Raw genomic sequence first — 20,046 nt, 5'->3', positions numbered from 1 at the left:
ATTCCCTGGGAAAAGATTTAATCTCTTAGAATCCAAATAATTTTAACAAAAATTAAAATTTAACTCCAACTGGTCACAACAAAAACAAACACCTTGATGTCAAAGTGTTTAAAAGCCAGACTCAGATTATCTCTCAAAACACCACTATAAAATCTGACTACAATGCAATTCTGGTAAAACTAGAATTTTGAAATAGAGGCTGTTTACATGTCTAAAGTCATGTACACCAATGTACAACCTCGATTACATCCTATAAATCACACTTTAAGAATGAATAAAATAAAAAGAATTTAAAAAGCTCAACTCTTACTAATTCTGTATCAAGGTCAGGAACTAGGTCAGCATTAAGATACAAAGTTCTAATGTTTGGTGTTCACCAAAAAACAGTCAGGTCAAACTCATTTCTGGAAAATTTAAAATTCCTGTAAATAAAATTACATTATAATAGCATGTAATGGAATTTTAAAAAATATAAAACTTACAAACAATTAAATTAGATCAAATATAAATGAAATCAAATATGCATAACAACACAGTAATTTGCATCAGGTAAATGCATTGACACAGTAATTTGCATTTTGGAAAATGCATTGACACAGTAATTTGCATTAGGTAAATGCACTGACACATTAATTGGCATTAGGAAAATGTACTGACACAATAGTTTACCATTAGGAAAATGTACTGACACAGTAATTTACATAAGGGAAATGCATTGAGAGAATAGTTTGCATTCAGAAAATGCATTGACAAAGTAAAATTTGCATTTTGGAAAATGCATTGACAGTGATTTGTACATCATTCATTGACACAGTAACTTGCAGAAGTAAAATGCATTGATACAGTAATTTGCAGATGATAGAATGCTGTAAATCATACTTTTGACTAATTATCTGAAATAAGATTTCTCTAACTTACTTAAGAGTGTCATATTCCTGGCATAATCAAATTTGATTTTGCAAATAAATGATCTGTCTAGTGTATGATATTTTGTATATTATTCTTTTAAGTTAAAATTATTTGTGAAACTTTTCTTTGATAATGTTGAGTATAATATAGAAATGGTATTTTTCTAGGTGTGTTGCCATTAAACCCAAGCATGGTGATCCATGATGTAAAGAACGTGCGAATCTTGGATACATTACTTCGTGTCTATGTTCTCCTCGCAGAGATCTTGGGTCCCAGCTCTCAGTTCTACAAGGATTACCTACTCCTGGCCCATGCGTGCCTCATCAGACTCTGGCAGGTGAGTGAACCAGTCAGGTTAAAGCTTTTAAAATTCCTAACTTCTTTTTTTTTTTTACCTGAAAGCATTATGAATATGAATATATATATATATATATATATATATATATATATATATATATATATATATATAGACACACACACACACACACTACAACCCTGCTATAATGTGCCCCTCTGTAAAGTGAATTCAGATATAACGCGGTCATGGCATTGCTCCTGAAATTTCATACATTCGCACATGAAAAAATGTTTTTTGTTCAAAGTACATGAAATAGTGTATACAAAATTTATTAAAATTTTAAATGCATTTATGTGTATTTTTCTCGTACCGGGAAAAAATATTTTTTTTGTAAGTAGAGAAATAGTGCGCAAAACATTTATTATCATTTTGGGGAAGAGAGATCGCGTATGATTTTTAATATAACATGATCATGGCGTAGCTTCTGAAATTTAACATTATCACCAGGTTCTTGAAGTATTATGCCAAAATAAACATTATCAGAAATGTTACTTATTACTGGTCCATGAGTAAAGTCAGTAAGTCATCTTTATGATTGTCTTCAATTAATTCTGTATACAGTCGTTGCTCAAACAATAGCCAGCATGTGTTTCTTCTTTAGCTGCATACACAACCAAGCAGCAGACAATGCAGTGGCTGATAAAAGATTCTCACAGTTTAATAAACATAAAAAACAAAAGCCACCAACATGTTTGCTGGGCTTGTCGGTGTTATTAGACGCAATCATTTAACCAGTAAATAATGTCCGCTTTATTAGCTGGAAATTGAAAGGGTATGAAATTGTACATGCTTACAGCTTTTAAAAAAGTTAATAAAAGTGACTCATGACCATTGCAGGCCTACTGCACTTAGTTCTCGGGTTTTCATGGGTATGGTGTTTGTTTATTATCTCGTTATTTATTTCCTATTTTTTATAAAAATATTTTACCATTATGGAAAAGCAAGTTCACAAACACAAGTCGTTCTCTGCACTTTGCGTAATGATTAGTGTAGTAGTTTTCACACGTTTCTTTCGATATTCACAAAATCTGAAGTAAAGTTATATGCATGCTGAAATCATGTGTTGATTGTTAATTATTCTTGCTGTAGTCGTTCAATGAATAGGCGTATATGCATTGATTATTGGAAATTTGCAATGGTTGAATGTACACGGAAACCAGTTATGCATGCTATATTATTCAAGATCCCCACCCCACTCCCAGCTGTTTGTACCTCTCTTCCAACTTAAAATTTAAAAAAAAAACAAAACATAACAACCTGAAGAATATTTTAAAAAATGCACAATATTATTCATTAATTTATAATTTATAACCTTTTTGTCACATGGGCTACAAACACTGTTATCATCTTTGCATTTAAAACCAGACAGGAGTTTCTGTTATCTGTATTTATATGATTTGTACAAAAATATTACAATCTTTTAAACTATTCACTGTGTTTTCAAATTTAAAAGCCATTTGTTATATTTCAATTATTTTTCTTCAATTTTTTGAGAAATATTAGAACTAGAAATGAAAAATATTCTAGATGCATATTGTGTGCTTTTATATGTGTGTTATGCAAAGATCCTATCCCTTCACTGAAAATGGATTTTCTAGAAACCAGAAAATGACAATAAGCACTCTTGTTGTTTACATTGAAATATTATGATTGCTTTAAAATGCTAAGATAACAGTATTAGTGAATGAAACAACCAAGTTTTATGCATTTTGTTATATCCTTAAGACTTTTCTCTAAAAACATTAGTTCGGGGTTACAATTGCCAGGAGGAATGGTGGTGAATACCAGAGCTAAATATAGCATCTTACTTGCCAGAAAAACTGGGGCCCTGAGTGGTCTAAAGTGCTATCCATTATGGATCACTGCCACCTCACCTCTGTCTGCATGGGTTCGAGTCTCGTATTTGGCTAATGTGGGTATGTGAGAAAGCTTGCCAGTAGCTTCTCATGGGTCGGTGGTTCTTTCTGGGTTTTTCCCGGGTTCTTCCTCCACCATTAATACTGGCCGCCATGTATAGCCTATCGTGTGCTGAAAAATGGCGTTAAACCCTACAACAATAAAAGCCAGGAAAACTGGAATTTTCAGCTTTTTTTATCGTTCCCATTGCTTGCAGAGGGACATCGTTTTTTTATAATGACCATCCATGTGTGCATTCATCCATATGTCCTTCTATTGAAGATATTTTTAAGCAGGATTGCACAAAACCACTCAGTGTTGACCAATCCAATGATTTTGTCAGCATATTTTGTATCCTTATATAGGTTACCCGTGTCCATGTGTATGTAACCTGATGAGAATTAGGCCAGTACGGTTATGTTTCAATTTTTTTTACTCATTCTTGGATTTGTAGGAATTATATTATTTTTTTTCCAAGCATTTTTTAACACAATTAAACAAAACCCCAATTTTGGTTAAAGACTTTAAGATATATTGGTCAACAAATGGTGTTTGTATTAATTTGTGGATATAACCAGCTCAGATGTTTATGCCATTATGTTAGATTTATTATACATTTTGAAACCTTTATGTTTTCAGTCTGTACTTGTGGGTAGGGGACATGTATGTTTAAATACATTTTGCAAACACAAATCTTGTCCTGAGCAATGTTGAAAACAAAATTAAATTCATTACAAAGTATCACCTCTGGGTAGTTGACATTACCAACAAGTCAATTTTCTTCAGACTACAGTCCAACAATCTGGTCCTACTATGAAGGAAATAGCTAAGAACCCCCCACCCCCTGCTGAGGTGCCAGGAGCCACAGGTGCGAAGGGATCAGCCAAGAAGAAGCCTGGGGGTAAGGAAAAAGAGGCAGCCCCAGTTAAAGAGAAACCCAAAAGAAAAGGTCCACTGGATGTTCTCCCCTCTACAACTGAAGACTGGGCTGTGTATGATATTCCTGATGAGGTAAGATGATGACTCCATGTCATTTCAGTAAAAGAGATTTTTAATTTGTTAAAATTTGCCGATTGTAGAAGATAAAAGCAATAGAAATGTAAGTGACCACAATTTCAACATTAGACAGGTTATTTAACAATTCTGTGAGTATTGTTTAAAAAAATTATCAGATGACAATTCTAGGAATTTTAGGTTCAAGAAAGTGTTCATTCTTTATTAGTTACTATACATTAAATTTTTTAATATAAACATTGTAAATGAAGTTTGGACAATCTCATGTTTTTGGAAATACTTTAGTGTAAGCTTCAGAAAATTTAGCCTGTTTAATCTGTATATGGCACCACCATTACTGTAGTGATAAATGATTGATATGAAAACATGGGAAGAACCTTGAATGGTTCATAACATCATCAGGTTGGTTTACTGCTGTGCTATATGTACACTACAGCTAAGACTGAGCAGATTTAATCTAGTGTTACGTTTCCTCTTAATTCAACTAGTACCTCATTTTGCAAACAATGGTTCAAGTTTATAAAACCTTTTGACTCAAATGAAAGTGAAAAGATGATTCTGTGATCTCACATGAAAACAGTGTTAAGTGGACCTTGCATGAGTTTTTATTAAAAAGGAAAATTTCATGTGCGAGGAAAGATGTAAAGTGACCTTATGTGATTTTTATTGGACATCAAAATTTCACAAACCAAAGGGATTTGTCTATGCACAACAACAACCAGACTGAGTTAACTTTTATTAGAAAAACATTCTTTGCTCTGGGTTAGTGTCTGCTGTCTGAATGTTTTGTTCCTTTAGTTTGGTATAAAAAAGTTTCATGAACAAGAGTGGGTGTAAAGTGCACCTTGTATAAGTTTTTATTTGACATGAAAATTTCATTCACCAGAGTGGGTCTAAAGTGGACGTTGTATGAGTTATTATTAAACATGAAAATTTCATGCACATGGACCTTGTTTGAGTTTTTATTAGACATGATATTAATAAGGTGACCAAAGTACAGATTTTACAGTGCTTATAACATTGCTATGTGACATTGCTGCTTTGCAACATACACTACGTACTCACTATGTAATGTTTTCCCACTGTTATACTTATAACACCCTGCTTTCTATGTTATGCTACTGTTATCTGGACAACATTATAATCTTATGCCAGTGACTGATATAATACTCTGCTCATGATGTTATGTCACCATTTTTGATACAGTACACTGTTAGCTATATGATGTTATACCACTGTTATATACAGTATTCTGCTAAATAATGTTATGCCACTGTTAGATACAATATTTAGCTAATGATATAATGTTATGCCACTGTGTTACATACATTTCTAGCTATTTAATGTTATGCCACTGTTACATACCATGCTGCTTACAATATAATATTATGATTCAAATATTACATTAGGTACAACCAATCATACATACAGATGATGAATATTTAAATGTGAAAATGTCCATCATCTGGTGAATACAGTAAGTCTTTATGCTATACAAAAAGTTCTCAATTGATAATGACCATATATAACTATGTATTCTGTGTTTTTGAGTAATATTACTTCTTTGGTTTGAAAATACTGGTAAAGTGCAAGTCCTACAGTTTTTTAATGGGAATATCCTCAAATAAATCTCTCATCCTTTTTGTTCTGGTTTCATAAAAGAAACTTCGTAATGGTGATACCCACATCTTTATTTTGGTCTGCTGTCATACAAAATCTTCATAATAACTATACACTCATGTAAATCTCTCATCCTTTTTGTTCTGGTTTCATACACAAACTTCACATGCACTTAAAGTTAATGAAGATATGAAACTATCATTAGGGATCTGTTAGAAAACTAAACATTTGTATGTTTCAGGTTATGGAAGCTTTCAAACACGAGATGATGAAAAGTACAGGAATTAATGCTAATACTGTTGTCAAACCCGTAAGTATATGTAGCCAATCAAGTACAAGAATTAAAACTAATATTGTTGTCAAACCCTTATGTATCTGTTATTGGTCAAGCACAGGAATTAATGATAATACTGTTGTCAAACCCGAAAGAAACAAGAAAGCTATTCCAGATTCGAGGAGTTTTCAGTTTATTGAGGTTTCAGTCTTGTTGAGTTTTATTCTGTGTTTATGTGTGTGTGCATGCATGCATGCATGTGTGTTTGTGAATTATGGATGACATGGCAAATAATGGTCTTTCCATATTGCACTTGTTCCTGAAGATAATGTTGTCAGGAATAATTGATTCTGTGACACAAAAGCTTACGAAAAATACTGCAAAATATATGTGAAACCAGTCCATATGCTTTCAAAATTTTATGATTCCATGCTCAGGAAACCAGTCCATATGTTTTCAAAATCTTATGATTCCTTGGACTATGACACAGATATGAAACAATTACAAAACACAGAATTTACAAAAATTTAAGTTTTTTATATTATTTAATGTCAGGCACTACAGCCATGCTGTGCACTTGTATCACTGGAAGCAGTCAATGTTTATAAGAACAGGTTGACATAATTTTACAGAAAGAATGGAAAATAAACATCAGAATTGTAGAAGAAAATATGGAACCATTATCATGCAGGTGTTCTTTGTTGTCTAGCCAGACACATCATTGATCATGCCATACAGATCTATACACAATCCAGACATTATACATATTAATTAAGGGACAAGATATTCAGGAAAATGTATTATTTTCATTACTATAGAAATTGCTTGGACAGGCATCAAAGTAATTATTTGCATGTGTATGCACACACACACACACACACACACACACACACACACACACAGATACACACACAACTGTTAGACTCTCAATTATTTGAACTCCTGTTATCTGAATGCCCAGTAATATCTGAACTGTTCATCTGGTCCTGGATAAGTTTTCTCTTTGTTTGTATCTTTTTTACATCTATTATATAAACATTGATTAATTGAGTACACCTTCTTTAAAAGCTACATTTGACTTCAGTCATGTATTTTTCAAATAAAATCTGTAGGAAGTATGTTTGCTTATTACATAATATCCGAATCACCAAGCCATGGAAACTGGAATAGGTACAAAGGAGAAAACGGAGCCATGATGTATAGAAACCAAATACAACACCATTGTTATAGCAGAGCTAAAATAAACAATGTTATGTAGGAAAAGAAAGTTGTTGCACACTTGACCCTACATGACCTTGAGTAAATCAAACCCCCATATTACCTGGTCCCCCAGACTTTGGATAATTGAGAGTCTACTCTGTGTATGTGTGTGTGTGTGTGTGTACATATATATGTTGTCAATTGAGACAGAGTACATTCATACTAGAATTCAGGTATTTAAATTGTTGTTGATCTTTTATTTTAAATTTTGCTTGGTCATGTTTCGTTTTTGTAGATCCATTGAGGCATACTCAACTCATATAGCACACTTAAGTATTGTTTGATATTATATGCATATTACTCATATATATATATATGTGTATATATATATATATATATATATATATATATATATATATATATATATATATATATATATATATATATATATATATATATATATATTATTTGTGTTAAGATATGTTTGATCATGGGTTTTCTTGATAAAAGGATGACCTAATTCCTGGATTGTCTAGCTGCTAAAGTACTTATACTTATTGACAAAATTAAAGTGTTTTTAAAATGATTATTTCAACCTCATTCTTGTTCTGAAAGTTTGTCTTAGTTTTTCATATTTGGATGTTTACCTGATAAGTAGCTATATCTAGCATAAACATCAGTCTTAGAGACAAATAGCTGTGTTTATCTTAGTTGAGAGGATTTAGTTATTTTAATTATTCATTGGAATTACAAGGTGCTCAGACTTTAGAATTTAGTAGCTGTTTTGAAATCACTGTGAATTCATTTAAAGACATTTTGGATTCTATCATTGTGATACAGCAACACAATTGGCACATCAGCACATTTTGATTGAACCTCATTTGGGACACCACTGGAGCTCATTTGGTATACTCAATATATTTGGACTTGTGATATAACTTTTAGGACTGTTTTGGATTTCATTCACCATACTGTAAGTTATTTTTTGGTTTTCACTTTCTGTTTTGGGGAAAAAATTATATATGTTGGTTTTCACTCATTTTCTTTACTTAGTTTAAGACCATAAAAGTATAACAATTACAACTTGACTTAATATGATTGTTACAAATAGTAAATGCATATTACAAATATCCATTAATGGTATATTACAAAAAGCTATTATATACATATTGCAAATAGCCATTATAGGCATGCCACAAATAATCATTTTATTCATATTACAAATGGCCATTATATGCATATTACAAATAGCCATTAAAGGTCTATTTCAACAGACATTATAGACATATTGTAATTAGCCAATATAGAGATATTACAAGTAGCCATTATTTGCATATTGCAAATAGTGGGAATCACACTACCAAGTGAAGGGGAATTAAGTTGCCTAAAAAATGTAAACTTTGTTTTCCTTTGTTTGAAAAGCAAAAATTACTCTGCCCTGTGATTTTTTAGAGGCACATTGAGTTTTCATAGTACTTTTTTTTAGATATTCACTCATCTTAGTGTGTTTTGATAGCAACTATCACTGCTTGATTTCTGAACGTTATCCTTTAAGGATGAAAACATATAAATGTATGTTTCAAAACTTAAACAATAGTATGTAAATAGCAATTTGTTTTTTAAGAACAGAATCAGTAAATTGAATATTGTAACTGCTGCAGTACATTATTTTGAACCTGTCATAGGGATATAATGGCTGTATCTAGGAAATACAACATTATTGGATGTCTGTTTTTGTAAACCATTGGGAAAATATACAATTCATAGAAAGAAGAGTCTATATATTATGTTATTGAAGATTTAGCCATCAAATGCAATTATGTAGGTCAGAAAAAATATGGGACAATGATGTGTTGTTTAATTCACGAGGCGCTGAAAGGTCAAAGTTGTTTTCTGACTTCGCTCATTTTTTGTGAAAATGTGAAGAAGAAAAAAACCAGCAAAGTAAATACTATTTAACCAATGCCTAACATTGCTACAAGTACGTAGATAAATATTAAAACGTTACATTTTAAATCTTATCTGATTAAATGGATTGTTGTATCTACAAAATCAGTGGTTACATTTTACCCTCTGTTAAAAAAATAGACACACTGACATGTTGGCTGTGTCTGTTCTGTTGGAAAGACAGGTTTAGTTCATTCATATACTGACTTTAATTCTTCATTGTGTCATATATGGACAGTTATGGTAATGCTCTCATGTACATGATACAGAGGTTATTTAAAACTTTCAAGTGCCATTTTATAGGGAACTTTGAGAAAGTAAAACAATTTTTTTTATTAAGGGTAGTTGATTAAGCATTTTTGCTAACTTGCAATTAAAATACTGTAATCTAGTTACTCAATTAAATTTATTACAATGTATAGCTTCTGTTCTCTTTTTAAGTCATATTGCCAAAATATACTGCATATATATATGATATTTTATAAACATGCATCAAACGTGTTTATAATGTAAATACAACTTTTCTACTTGTAAATAAAGTATTGCTTAAAACCAATGTTAAATTCAAATATGCATACTGGGAAGTATAGGGCATAATTAGGTAAGAGATCATTCAAATAAATGAAAACAACACACAAGCACATGCATACATACACACACACACACACTGCATTTGTTGCTTTGCTCCCACTTCTCCCTGTTCTGTCCAAAAGGAGAAGTCACTTCTCTCTAAGCGTCAAGTCTAGCTTAACCAGTGAAATAGCCATTCAATACATGTTACAAATAGCCATTGTTTATCAATATATGATGTATTTTTATTTTAGATGCTGACACTACACTACTTGGACATGTTGTTTGACATGCTAAGAGATCAGGGGTACAACCATCTGACCCTCTCAATCCTTGCATTTGAAGATCTTCTGTCACGAGATTTGCTGAAAAGTGACTGTCTTAAGAAACTTGTCCACCTCAAGTAAGTCCAGAGGCTTTCATTTTTATATATTAGGTTGCATGCATTTGTTCAAGTTGCAGTTTACCATGTGTTTATACATTATGTTTTATGTATTTGAATATCAATTTAGTATTTGTTTGTCCATTAGGCTGTACACATTTGAATTGTGATTTGCCTATGTTTTTCCATTAGGCCGTATACATTTGAATTGTGATTTACCTGTGTTTTTCCATTAGACTGTATACATTTGAATTGTGATTTACCAGTGTTTTTCCATTAGGCTGTATACATTTGAATTGTAATTTACCTGTGTGTTTCAGATAGGTATGTTTACATTTGAATTGTAATTTACCTGTGTTTTTCCATTAGGTTGCATTTATGTGAATAGCAATTTACCTAGTATTTATCTCTATATATCAGTTTTACTATCATTCTTACAAGCTTCAGTTTTCTTATTTATATTTATCATATAGTAGAGTTATTGAAAAGTTTTTAAGATATATATATTATCAAAGATTTTTACTTTGTAATTATTTCATGTACATCCCAGTCATTATAGTCAATGTCTGATATATTTTGTCTGTAACCCAGGAGCTACCAGAATATGAGTTCAACTACTATATGTTGAATTCAGGTAACTTAGTGGAAAACTAGATGATGTCTTATTCTTTATATTTTTCAAAAAACATAAATGTAAAACAATATCTGACAAGGAGTTTATTTACTAATGACCCATACAAGAAAAATTGAATTAGCAAATCCAGTCAATTATTATAAAGTGCTAACTCTGGGCTACATAATTCAAGTTGAGCTAATGGATTTTTTTTAATAGGTTAGAACCATAGCTGTTTCTGCAATGAAATGACATCTCTTTACGTAGCAGAGGAATAGCTTCAGTATTTTAAAATATCACCATTCTTGTACACTTTCACAGGGCTTATGAAGTGTGCCTAGAGCTGAACATGAAGAATGGTTGCAATTTCCATGAAAAGATCACAGGAATAGTTGTCATTAATCCAGATGACCAGTCTGTGTGAGTATTTGACCATGAGGCTGTAAACTAAGCTCTCTTATCATCAACTGATATAGTATACAGCTTCATAGACAGATGTTGTATTCAACTAGATAATTGCAGTCAAACCTGTGATAAAGGCCACCTACATTATACAGTCATCTGTGTGAAACACTCATTTAGGGATCCCATAGACACTATATATATATATATATATATATATATATATATATATATATATATATATATATATATATATATATATATATATATGTGTGTGTGTGTGTGTGTATGTATGTATGTATATACACACACCTTTATTAAACATATTAAACAGCCATATGTCTTGAGAGATAGTTTTCTCACTTCCCACAGGTGGCTTTGATGTGACAGACCATTGCTATCACTTTCCACTGATGGCTTTGTTGTGACAGACCACTTTTCCATAGATGACTTTGGTTTTTTTATACAATTTCCATAGATGGCTTTGTTGTGACATAGTTTTTGCACTTTCCATAGATTGCTTTGTTGTGAGCAACTGTTTTTCTCATTTCTAAAAGATAATGGCTTTGTCTTGACAGACCATTTTTCTTACTTCCTAGCGATGACTTGATCTAGAGAAACAACACTTTTTGCTTCTCAGAGTTAGATCTATTTTGTAAGACAATTTTCTCACTTCCCAGAGAAGACTGTGTCATTACAGTTTTTCTCATTCACATAGGTATCATGGTCATAAGAGACTTGGTGTTTTGTTTTACTTCCCAGTGATGACTGTCTTGAGAGACTGGGGGGGGGTGTTACTTCCCAGAGATGACTGTCTTGAGAGACTTGGGGGTTTGTTTTTAGTTCCCAGAGATGACTGTCTTGAGAGACAGTTTCTCTCACTTCCCAGATATGGTTGGTTTGAGAGACAGTTTCTCTCGCTTCCCAGAGATGACTGGCTTGAGAGACAGTTTCTCTCAGTTCCCATATATGGTTGGCTTGAGAGAGTGTTTACTTCACAGAAGTTTGATGCAATTACAGAGTCATACATACAAGACTTATATAAAATCTGCCATCAATGGCCATTAGCTATTGTAAAAGACAACCTCTGTTTGCCGGTAGTACTATACATAAAGTACATCTTCCATCTAAGAAACAATGCATAGTAATCCTTTTAATGAAAAATTTATACAGTGAGTGGTATATCATTGATACAGCATACATACTATATGTATATTTTATTTATTACAAATACACATATTTGCCATTTGAACTGAGTTAAGATATGCTCCAGGCAACTGTGTATTGACAAAGTGAATGAACTCCTCACATCCCTGTGAGTGTGTCTGCAACAAAGTGTAGTTCTATGCCTTTTCTTGTTGTTCACAATCACATTTGCAAAATGATAAGTTGATTTTTTTCATTTTAAGTTTCTATTTTTTATTCACATTGATTAAATCAATATAAGACACACTTATGGTTTAAACATGAAAGATTGTTTTTATGAAGAAAGCACAGCACTACAAATATGTTAGCTTCTTGTTCACACTAAACACTTAGACATTCATGTAGTCTACTGGCATATGGAAATTAGTGTGGAATAGAAGCTAAGCAAAATGACGAACCAACAAGAGGTAATTAAAATTCTGTCTCTCTCTCTTTTCCTTTGGACGGTTTGACTTCACTTTACCATCATTCATAGGTCCAGAGACATCATTATATAACAAAAGTTAAAATCTCTAACATTCCTATTGTCTTGGATCTTTGCCTGTATCTTGCTATGTTGGGGGAGAGAGAGAGAGAGAGAGAGAGAGAGAGTAGTTGTGGGACCGTTTGAACATTTTCATATTTAGAATAATAAGAATCAATTTTTAGAACATTATAATAGGTTTAAGGAATAACAGCAACAACAGTAAAGCATTAAATAATTTAAAGTATGTGTGCCTCATAACTGACAAATTTGACTTACAGTGTCGACCAGCTATTGCAACTATGTATCATTGATATTATGAACACTGTAGATAGATCCCAAGGAAGCTGTAAACATACTGTTATGACTAACCATATTCATTTAGGTTACTTGGTGCAAGATCAGTTTTAAGGTTTTCATCCAACCCAAACTGTGTTTTTCTCTTACTCCATATTTCTGCTTATGTTGCCCCTTATAGATGATAGGGGAATGGAAAAAGAGAGGATTGCAATGAAATTGTGTACCATTTTAAAAATTCATATTAAAAACCAGGACTATTAATACTTTGTATTGTTATTGTTATTTTATTAATGATTAATGAGTGGAAATTCGTCATTGATCTATAGGCCTGCTGTTGAAAGAATGTTCATATATTTGTATTATTGCACCATGAGCAGATCACACTTTGATATACCAATAGTATTGGTATATCAATTTGCTTTATACCAACACTTTAAATGCCATGTTATTTTTAATGTATGTGATATATATATATATATATATATATATATATATATATATATATATATATATATATATATATATATATATATTACAGCACATACTGCTAAACCTGTCCCTAATGGTCAACTGGTCACAATGGCCATTCTAATTTCTCCCCTGCAAATTTCTTATAATAATGCCTGTTATTTAATGATGACCTGCCTTGGGTCAGGGGCCAGGTATTTCCTAAACCAACAATGATTTCGCTCTGCCTTAAGATGTTCTTGGAGTTTATCAGTGGTGACTGCTCCACGTATCCAAATTAAACATTTGGTTGATGAGCAAGGCATTGCTTACATATAGGCATGTCATATGACTCGATGTTTTAGAATTTCATATACTTACCATACTCCAGTCACACTGTCAAGCCAAACTCATATCAAAGCCATGCATTTGCTGAATGATGGAAAGAGTATTTGTGTTATCATAGCAGAAATGGAAGTTAATTTCTGTGCCAATGTGACAGGTTTAGTAGAAATCTTCATTTTTTACCTGTGAATTAAAGCAATCTCTGCAGAAAAAAATGTTCACCTTTGAAAAGAGATACAAGTTACATCCCTTGTCATTAGCATCATGGGTCATTTCAATGTTCAAAATGTGACAGTGAAGGCAGGTGAATTTTTGGTTTATGGTTTACAGTTAATAGCCATGTGCAACTTCTTTTGATTTTCTGTTCATCACAGGCTTCTCAACTGTCTTTTGATCTTGGCAACTAGTTCAGGTATTGTTTTCATGGCATGAACAGTGTATATTTTTAGGTTGGTGATCATTTCACTTTTAGGATGGATTTAAGGGAGCAGGATAAACTATGTGGTACATAAATTTGGAAGAGGACAACATATATCTATAGTTATGATTTTTGTTGTACACTGCACATAACACAATTTTGATAATATTGATATTAATGATAATAATAATCTGTGCATGGTATTGTGCAAAGTCAATTTTAAAAGGTGAATCTGTGTACATTTATCACCTGTGTGGCAGTTGTACCTTTACCTATGACTGCTATTGACAGGTTTGACTGTACAAGCAATCAGCAGTGAGTTAACAGTGTAAACACTGTTGCACAAACTGCTTATTTACCTGTTAATTTGCACACATTTCACTTATAAATTTAGGATACAAAATTTGAGAGTCTATAAATATCTCAATGTTATGAATAAGGTGTACATAAAAATACATTGCTGCCAAGAGGTAAATTAAGGAATATTCCAAGTAGACTGACTTGCACTTCACAGGATAAAATTTATGATATTTTAAGATTTAAGGAAGAATATACAAAGGGTCAGAACAGTCACAAATATTTTATCTAGGTTTACCTTAACAAGTCGTATTGATGATGTCATATTGCAATAAATATGTCAGTTTGAACTGCACAGTAAATATAGTTTCAAAAAAAGTTTGACCAATCTAGTGGCCTAAGTAGCTGGAGTATCCACCTTCAATGTGGGAGGTCACTGGTTTGAACCCTGGCTGTGTCAAACCAATGACATAAGTAAATGGTACTAGCTGCTGCCTCACTTGGTGCTCAGCATTAAGAGGTTAGTGTTAGGACTGGTCAGCCTGGTGTCAGGATAATGTGAGTGGGTAGGACATCATGCTACATGTCTGCGGCATGATGCCCCAGTGCTAGACATCACTAGAAACTGCCACACTGCAGACATAATAGTGATATGACTGGAAAGTTGTTAAAGATACATTGAAAAGCCAAATCTCACACACACAAAAGGCGACTACTTTAAATTAAATTTTGCCCTCCTTGCAGGTCTCGTGATGAGATCAACCTCTGGAAGGAGAAACAGGCTCAAGTGGTAAAGGAGGAATTGAGAGCAAAGGAGTCACTGGCCAGACTGGTTGCTGAAGCTAAGTCCAGTGAGAAGCCATCACTCACTACACGACCAACAGCCAAATCTCAGGAGGTACAGTCAACTTGCATATCAGATCAGAATTAAAAGTTTACTTTGAGTGGAATAAGTGGAAAATCAATTTAGATTATGCCTAAAATATGAAAATATTGCAAATGTGCACAAAGTAGGAATCTTACAGATTTTAAGTCTTCAGGTACATAATTTCATCTTGAGCAAATTACTAAAAAAAATATTGTCCTTATTTTTACTGTGGACATATTTCACATGTGTCTTACCCTTATCTTGTTGGCAGATTTTCTCAAAGACAACATGGCATCAAGAATTAAATTCATCAGTTCATTTCACTTCAAATACAGATTACTTAATTAGAATTGCAGACTTCATTGAACTTTTTGACACATTGTGTAATGAATTCAAAATGATATTCGAATACAAAAAAATATACATGTAGCTATTTCTAAGATTATTAATTTGTGTGCATATGGGATTTGTAAATATACTTGTTCATTTGCAAAACAAGACATATTTGGCTAAAAAAAAGATTTTTCTTAAAGTAACATGGTTTTTAACTACTTTTCACACAGGTAGAAGAGCAGGTTCAGTCCCATCTGGGACGTGTCCTGGGCTCTGTCACGTACCGAGAAGTCTGGACAGAGACAGCCATAGTTCTTATTCGACAGGTCAGAATCAATCAAGCATCATTTTTTTAATACCAGATCTTAATAAAAGTAATGTAAAACTTCAGTTATACCAAGATCAATTATTCAAATACTGGCAAATACTCAGATGTCAGTTAATCAGATACGCGGAAATTAGACATCAGTCACAGAAATGCTGGGTAATAACTCAGACCATTTATCACTCAAATGCTTTGCAATTATTCAGTGACTCATACAGCCTATATACAAGTTCATATCTCTGTTATAACAGATAACTAGCAAAATGTCAAAACAAAACTTTGTATTCATAACACTTTCACTTTTCAAAGTAAAACTAAGAATTTACATCCATTTACCGAGTGGTCTAAAGCGCTCTCCGTTACGGATCACTGCCATCTCACCTCTGTTTGTGCAGGTTCGAGTCTCAGATTCAGCCAATGTGGGTATGTGAGAAAGCTTACCAGTAGTTTCTCGTGGGTCGGTGGTTCTTTCCGAGGTTTTCCCGGGTTCTTCCTCCACCATTAATACTGGCCGCCATGTATAGCCTATCGTGTGCTGAAAAATGGCGTTAAACCCCACAACAACAACAACAACATATTAAACAAACATTACATTTCTCAGGCCATATATATATATATATATATATATATATATATATATATATATATATATATATATATATATATATATATAACTCATCAGTATTAATGCAGACTACTTTTGCATTTAGATCTACATGAAATTGAATGATTGTGATTGGGTCATATAGTGTGTATAAACTGTGCTTAAACAAAGCACATTAGCACAATTTATGCACAACATAAGCCAGGTCAAGTTAACTTATATTCAGAAAACATGTAGGTTTGCCAGGGGATGGATAGGGTTGCCTGCTGTTACTGATGAATTTTGATTGATTCTTTCTCTGAATGATTAAGCAGTAAGTAAATGGTCACAAAAATGTTGTACAAAGCTCACAGCAGGGCGTGGAAAACTCCATAACAGTATGTGCTGGAAAACCTTGAGTAAATGATAACTGAAAGAACCCAATGAGGAATGGTATGACAGTGGTAACTATGTAGAGTTCATTCAGTGTATTTAGTTCAGATATGCAATTTAGCACTGACAGTTGATTTTTGGGTGAATAAATGGAATGAAGTGAATATACGCAGATAAAAAGATGGATAGTAAATATTGTCCCAATATATATATATATATATGTGTGTGTGTGTGTGTGTGTGTTATTATGTTGTAATAATATTTGGATATACAGATTTTTTAATTACCAGAGCCCAGTTTACTACAAAATTTCTTGTCATTATTTCTTAAATTATACTTATGACAGCTTGGAATGTTTGAAGGACTAGGCATGTCGCTGTATCAGTGGTTAAACATAAATGCATTATGCCATGTCATCATTTGCTCAGCATACAAATAGTCTAAATAAGTGTTTTATTTTCTCAGTTTTGAAATAGATGTGAATTACTGTTTGTAATGATATTTATTACATAATAGAAGTAGTTTTGTTAAATAATTCACTTGTGCCTAATATCAAGGAAGTTTTTGCTTAATTGTAGGTATGCATGAAAAGTATTAAATATTATTCCTGTTCAGGCATGCATTATCATGTGCATTATCCTCTTTATTATTCATTATCCTCTTGATCATGCATTATCCTCATTATCATTCATTATCCTTTTTATCACACATTATTCTCATTATCATTTATTATCCTTTTTATCACACATTATCCTCATTATCATTCATTGTCCTTTTTATCACACTTTATCCTCATTATCATTCATTATCCTTTTTATCACACATTATCCTCATTATCATTCATTATCCTTTTTATCACACATTATCCTCATTATCATTCATTATCCTTTTTATCACACATTATCCTCATTATCATTTATTATCCTTTTTATCACACATTATCCTCATTATCGTTTATTATCCTTTTTATCACACATTATCCTCATTATCATTCATTATCCTTTTTATCACACATTATCCTCATTATCATTCATTATCCTTTTTATCACACATTATCCTCATTATCATTTATTATCCTTTTTATCATGCATTATTCTCTTTATCATGCATTATCCTCCATTCGCAAATATCTTTCAGTTGATGCCACTAAAACACTTGTGTGTTCATTAGTACTTTCAAGACTGGAACTCAATTCTGTCTGGTTCATCTCAATATCTACTCCAGAAACTTCAAAAAGTTCAAAACACAGCTGCTCGGATCATATTTAGAGTACTACAATCAGAACACACCTCCCCACTGCTCTGTACCCTACACTGGCTATCCATTCAATCCAGAATCAAACACACAAATTTGTTCTCTGTGCTACGTTTCACTGTTGGACTCAAGTCCAACATACCTATCTGATCTCACCCATGTGTACACACCAGCAAGATACTTATGCTCCTCTTCTGACAATCGTATACTCATTATTCCCACTATGAAGACAAAGTCATATGGACAGTGTTCTTTTGCATACCAAGGGCCAGCAACGTGGAATGAATTGCCCACTGAACTTGGACACAAAGACACAGTGATCACATTCAAGAGGGCTCTCAAAACTCACTTATTTTGACTGCAAGAACAAACTTAAAGACCTAATGTTTCCTACCCGAAATATTCTCAGCATGTTTTTTATTTTTTAATGTTTTTCTAATTTCATGGTGTTTGTTTTTGTAATAATATTATTATATGTTTTTTATCTTATAGGTGTTGTCTAATGTTGTAAAGCGTTTAGAGATTCTAAAGATTAGGCACTATACAAAGTCCTCATTATTATTATTTTTATTATTATTATTATCATTCATTATCCTTTTTATCACACATTATCCTCATTATTATTTATTATCCTTTTTATCATGCATTATTCTCTTTATCATGCATTATCCTCATTATCATTCATTATCCTTTTTATCACACATTGTCCTCTTTATCATTTATTATCATCTTACCATTCATTATCCTTTTTATCACACAGTATCCTGTTTATCATTATCCTCTTTATCATGCATTATTCTCTTTATCATGCATTATCCTCATTATCAGTCATTATCCTTTTTATCACACAGTATCCTCTTTATCATTTATTATCCTCTTTATCATTCATTATCCTCCTTATCATTCATTATTTTCTTTATTATTCATTATTCTCTTTGTTATGCATTATCCTCTTTGTCCTCATTATCATTCATTATCCTTTTTATCACACAGTATCCTCTTTATCATGCATTATCCTCATTATCATTCATTATCCTTTTTGTCACACATTATCCTCATTATCATTTATTATCATTTTTGTCATGCATTATCCTTTTTATCACACATTATCCTCTTTATCATTCATTATCCTCTTTATCATTCATTATTTTCTTTATTATTCTTTATCCTTTTTTCATGCATTATCTTCATTATCATGCATTATTCTCTTTATCATGCATTTGGTATTCTTACATCTGGAATTTAATGTTTTATATATAGGGTATTGAACAAATTAAAACAAATCTTTAAGTCACAAACTGTGAAAAATTAACTAAAATGTAATGATCTGAAATAACATGATTGACAGTAATTACCTCCTCTCACCCCTTCTTTCTTTTTCCTCTAGGGTCAGTACCAGAGTGCTAGGGAATTTCTCAATGAAGCCCATGAGGCAGCTGTGGTAAGTTCATCCTTCCCTTCATTCAGTAGTTGCAGTGCTGTTTTTCTCTCCTACACATGGTAAGAGGAGATCATTTGAAGGCAAGATATAGTCACAGCAATCATAAATATGAAGAAAGAAACAATTTACAAAATGAGATTAAATCAGGTTTGTTACATTGCTTATCAATAGTGTGGACTATAATTGGC

The 20,046-nt window shown here is 32.3% G+C and overlaps 1 protein-coding gene across 2 annotated transcripts in view; it reads left to right on the top strand.

Moving 5' to 3' along the window:
• Positions 1–20,046, top strand: part of LOC149795075 (cilia- and flagella-associated protein 46-like) — a 218,449-nt gene that overhangs the window by 134,149 nt on the left and 64,254 nt on the right. For both annotated transcript variants that reach the window (XM_089964780.1, XM_089964779.1), the window contains 8 exons: positions 1,077–1,246; positions 3,950–4,174; positions 6,039–6,107; positions 10,043–10,191; positions 11,105–11,203; positions 15,406–15,559; positions 16,093–16,188; positions 19,805–19,858. In XM_089964780.1, the coding sequence (XP_089820906.1) occupies positions 1,077–1,246; positions 3,950–4,174; positions 6,039–6,107; positions 10,043–10,191; positions 11,105–11,203; positions 15,406–15,559; positions 16,093–16,188; positions 19,805–19,858 (1,016 nt within the window). The remainder of the gene's footprint in view (positions 1–1,076; positions 1,247–3,949; positions 4,175–6,038; positions 6,108–10,042; positions 10,192–11,104; positions 11,204–15,405; positions 15,560–16,092; positions 16,189–19,804; positions 19,859–20,046) is intronic.

Source organism: Sinohyriopsis cumingii, chromosome 7, assembly GCF_028554795.1.
Source record: "Sinohyriopsis cumingii isolate HCF-2022 chromosome 7, ASM2855479v2, whole genome shotgun sequence".
NCBI classification, from domain to species: Eukaryota; Metazoa; Mollusca; class Bivalvia; order Unionida; family Unionidae; genus Sinohyriopsis; species Sinohyriopsis cumingii.
This window is presented reverse-complemented; position numbering and strand designations above follow the sequence as displayed.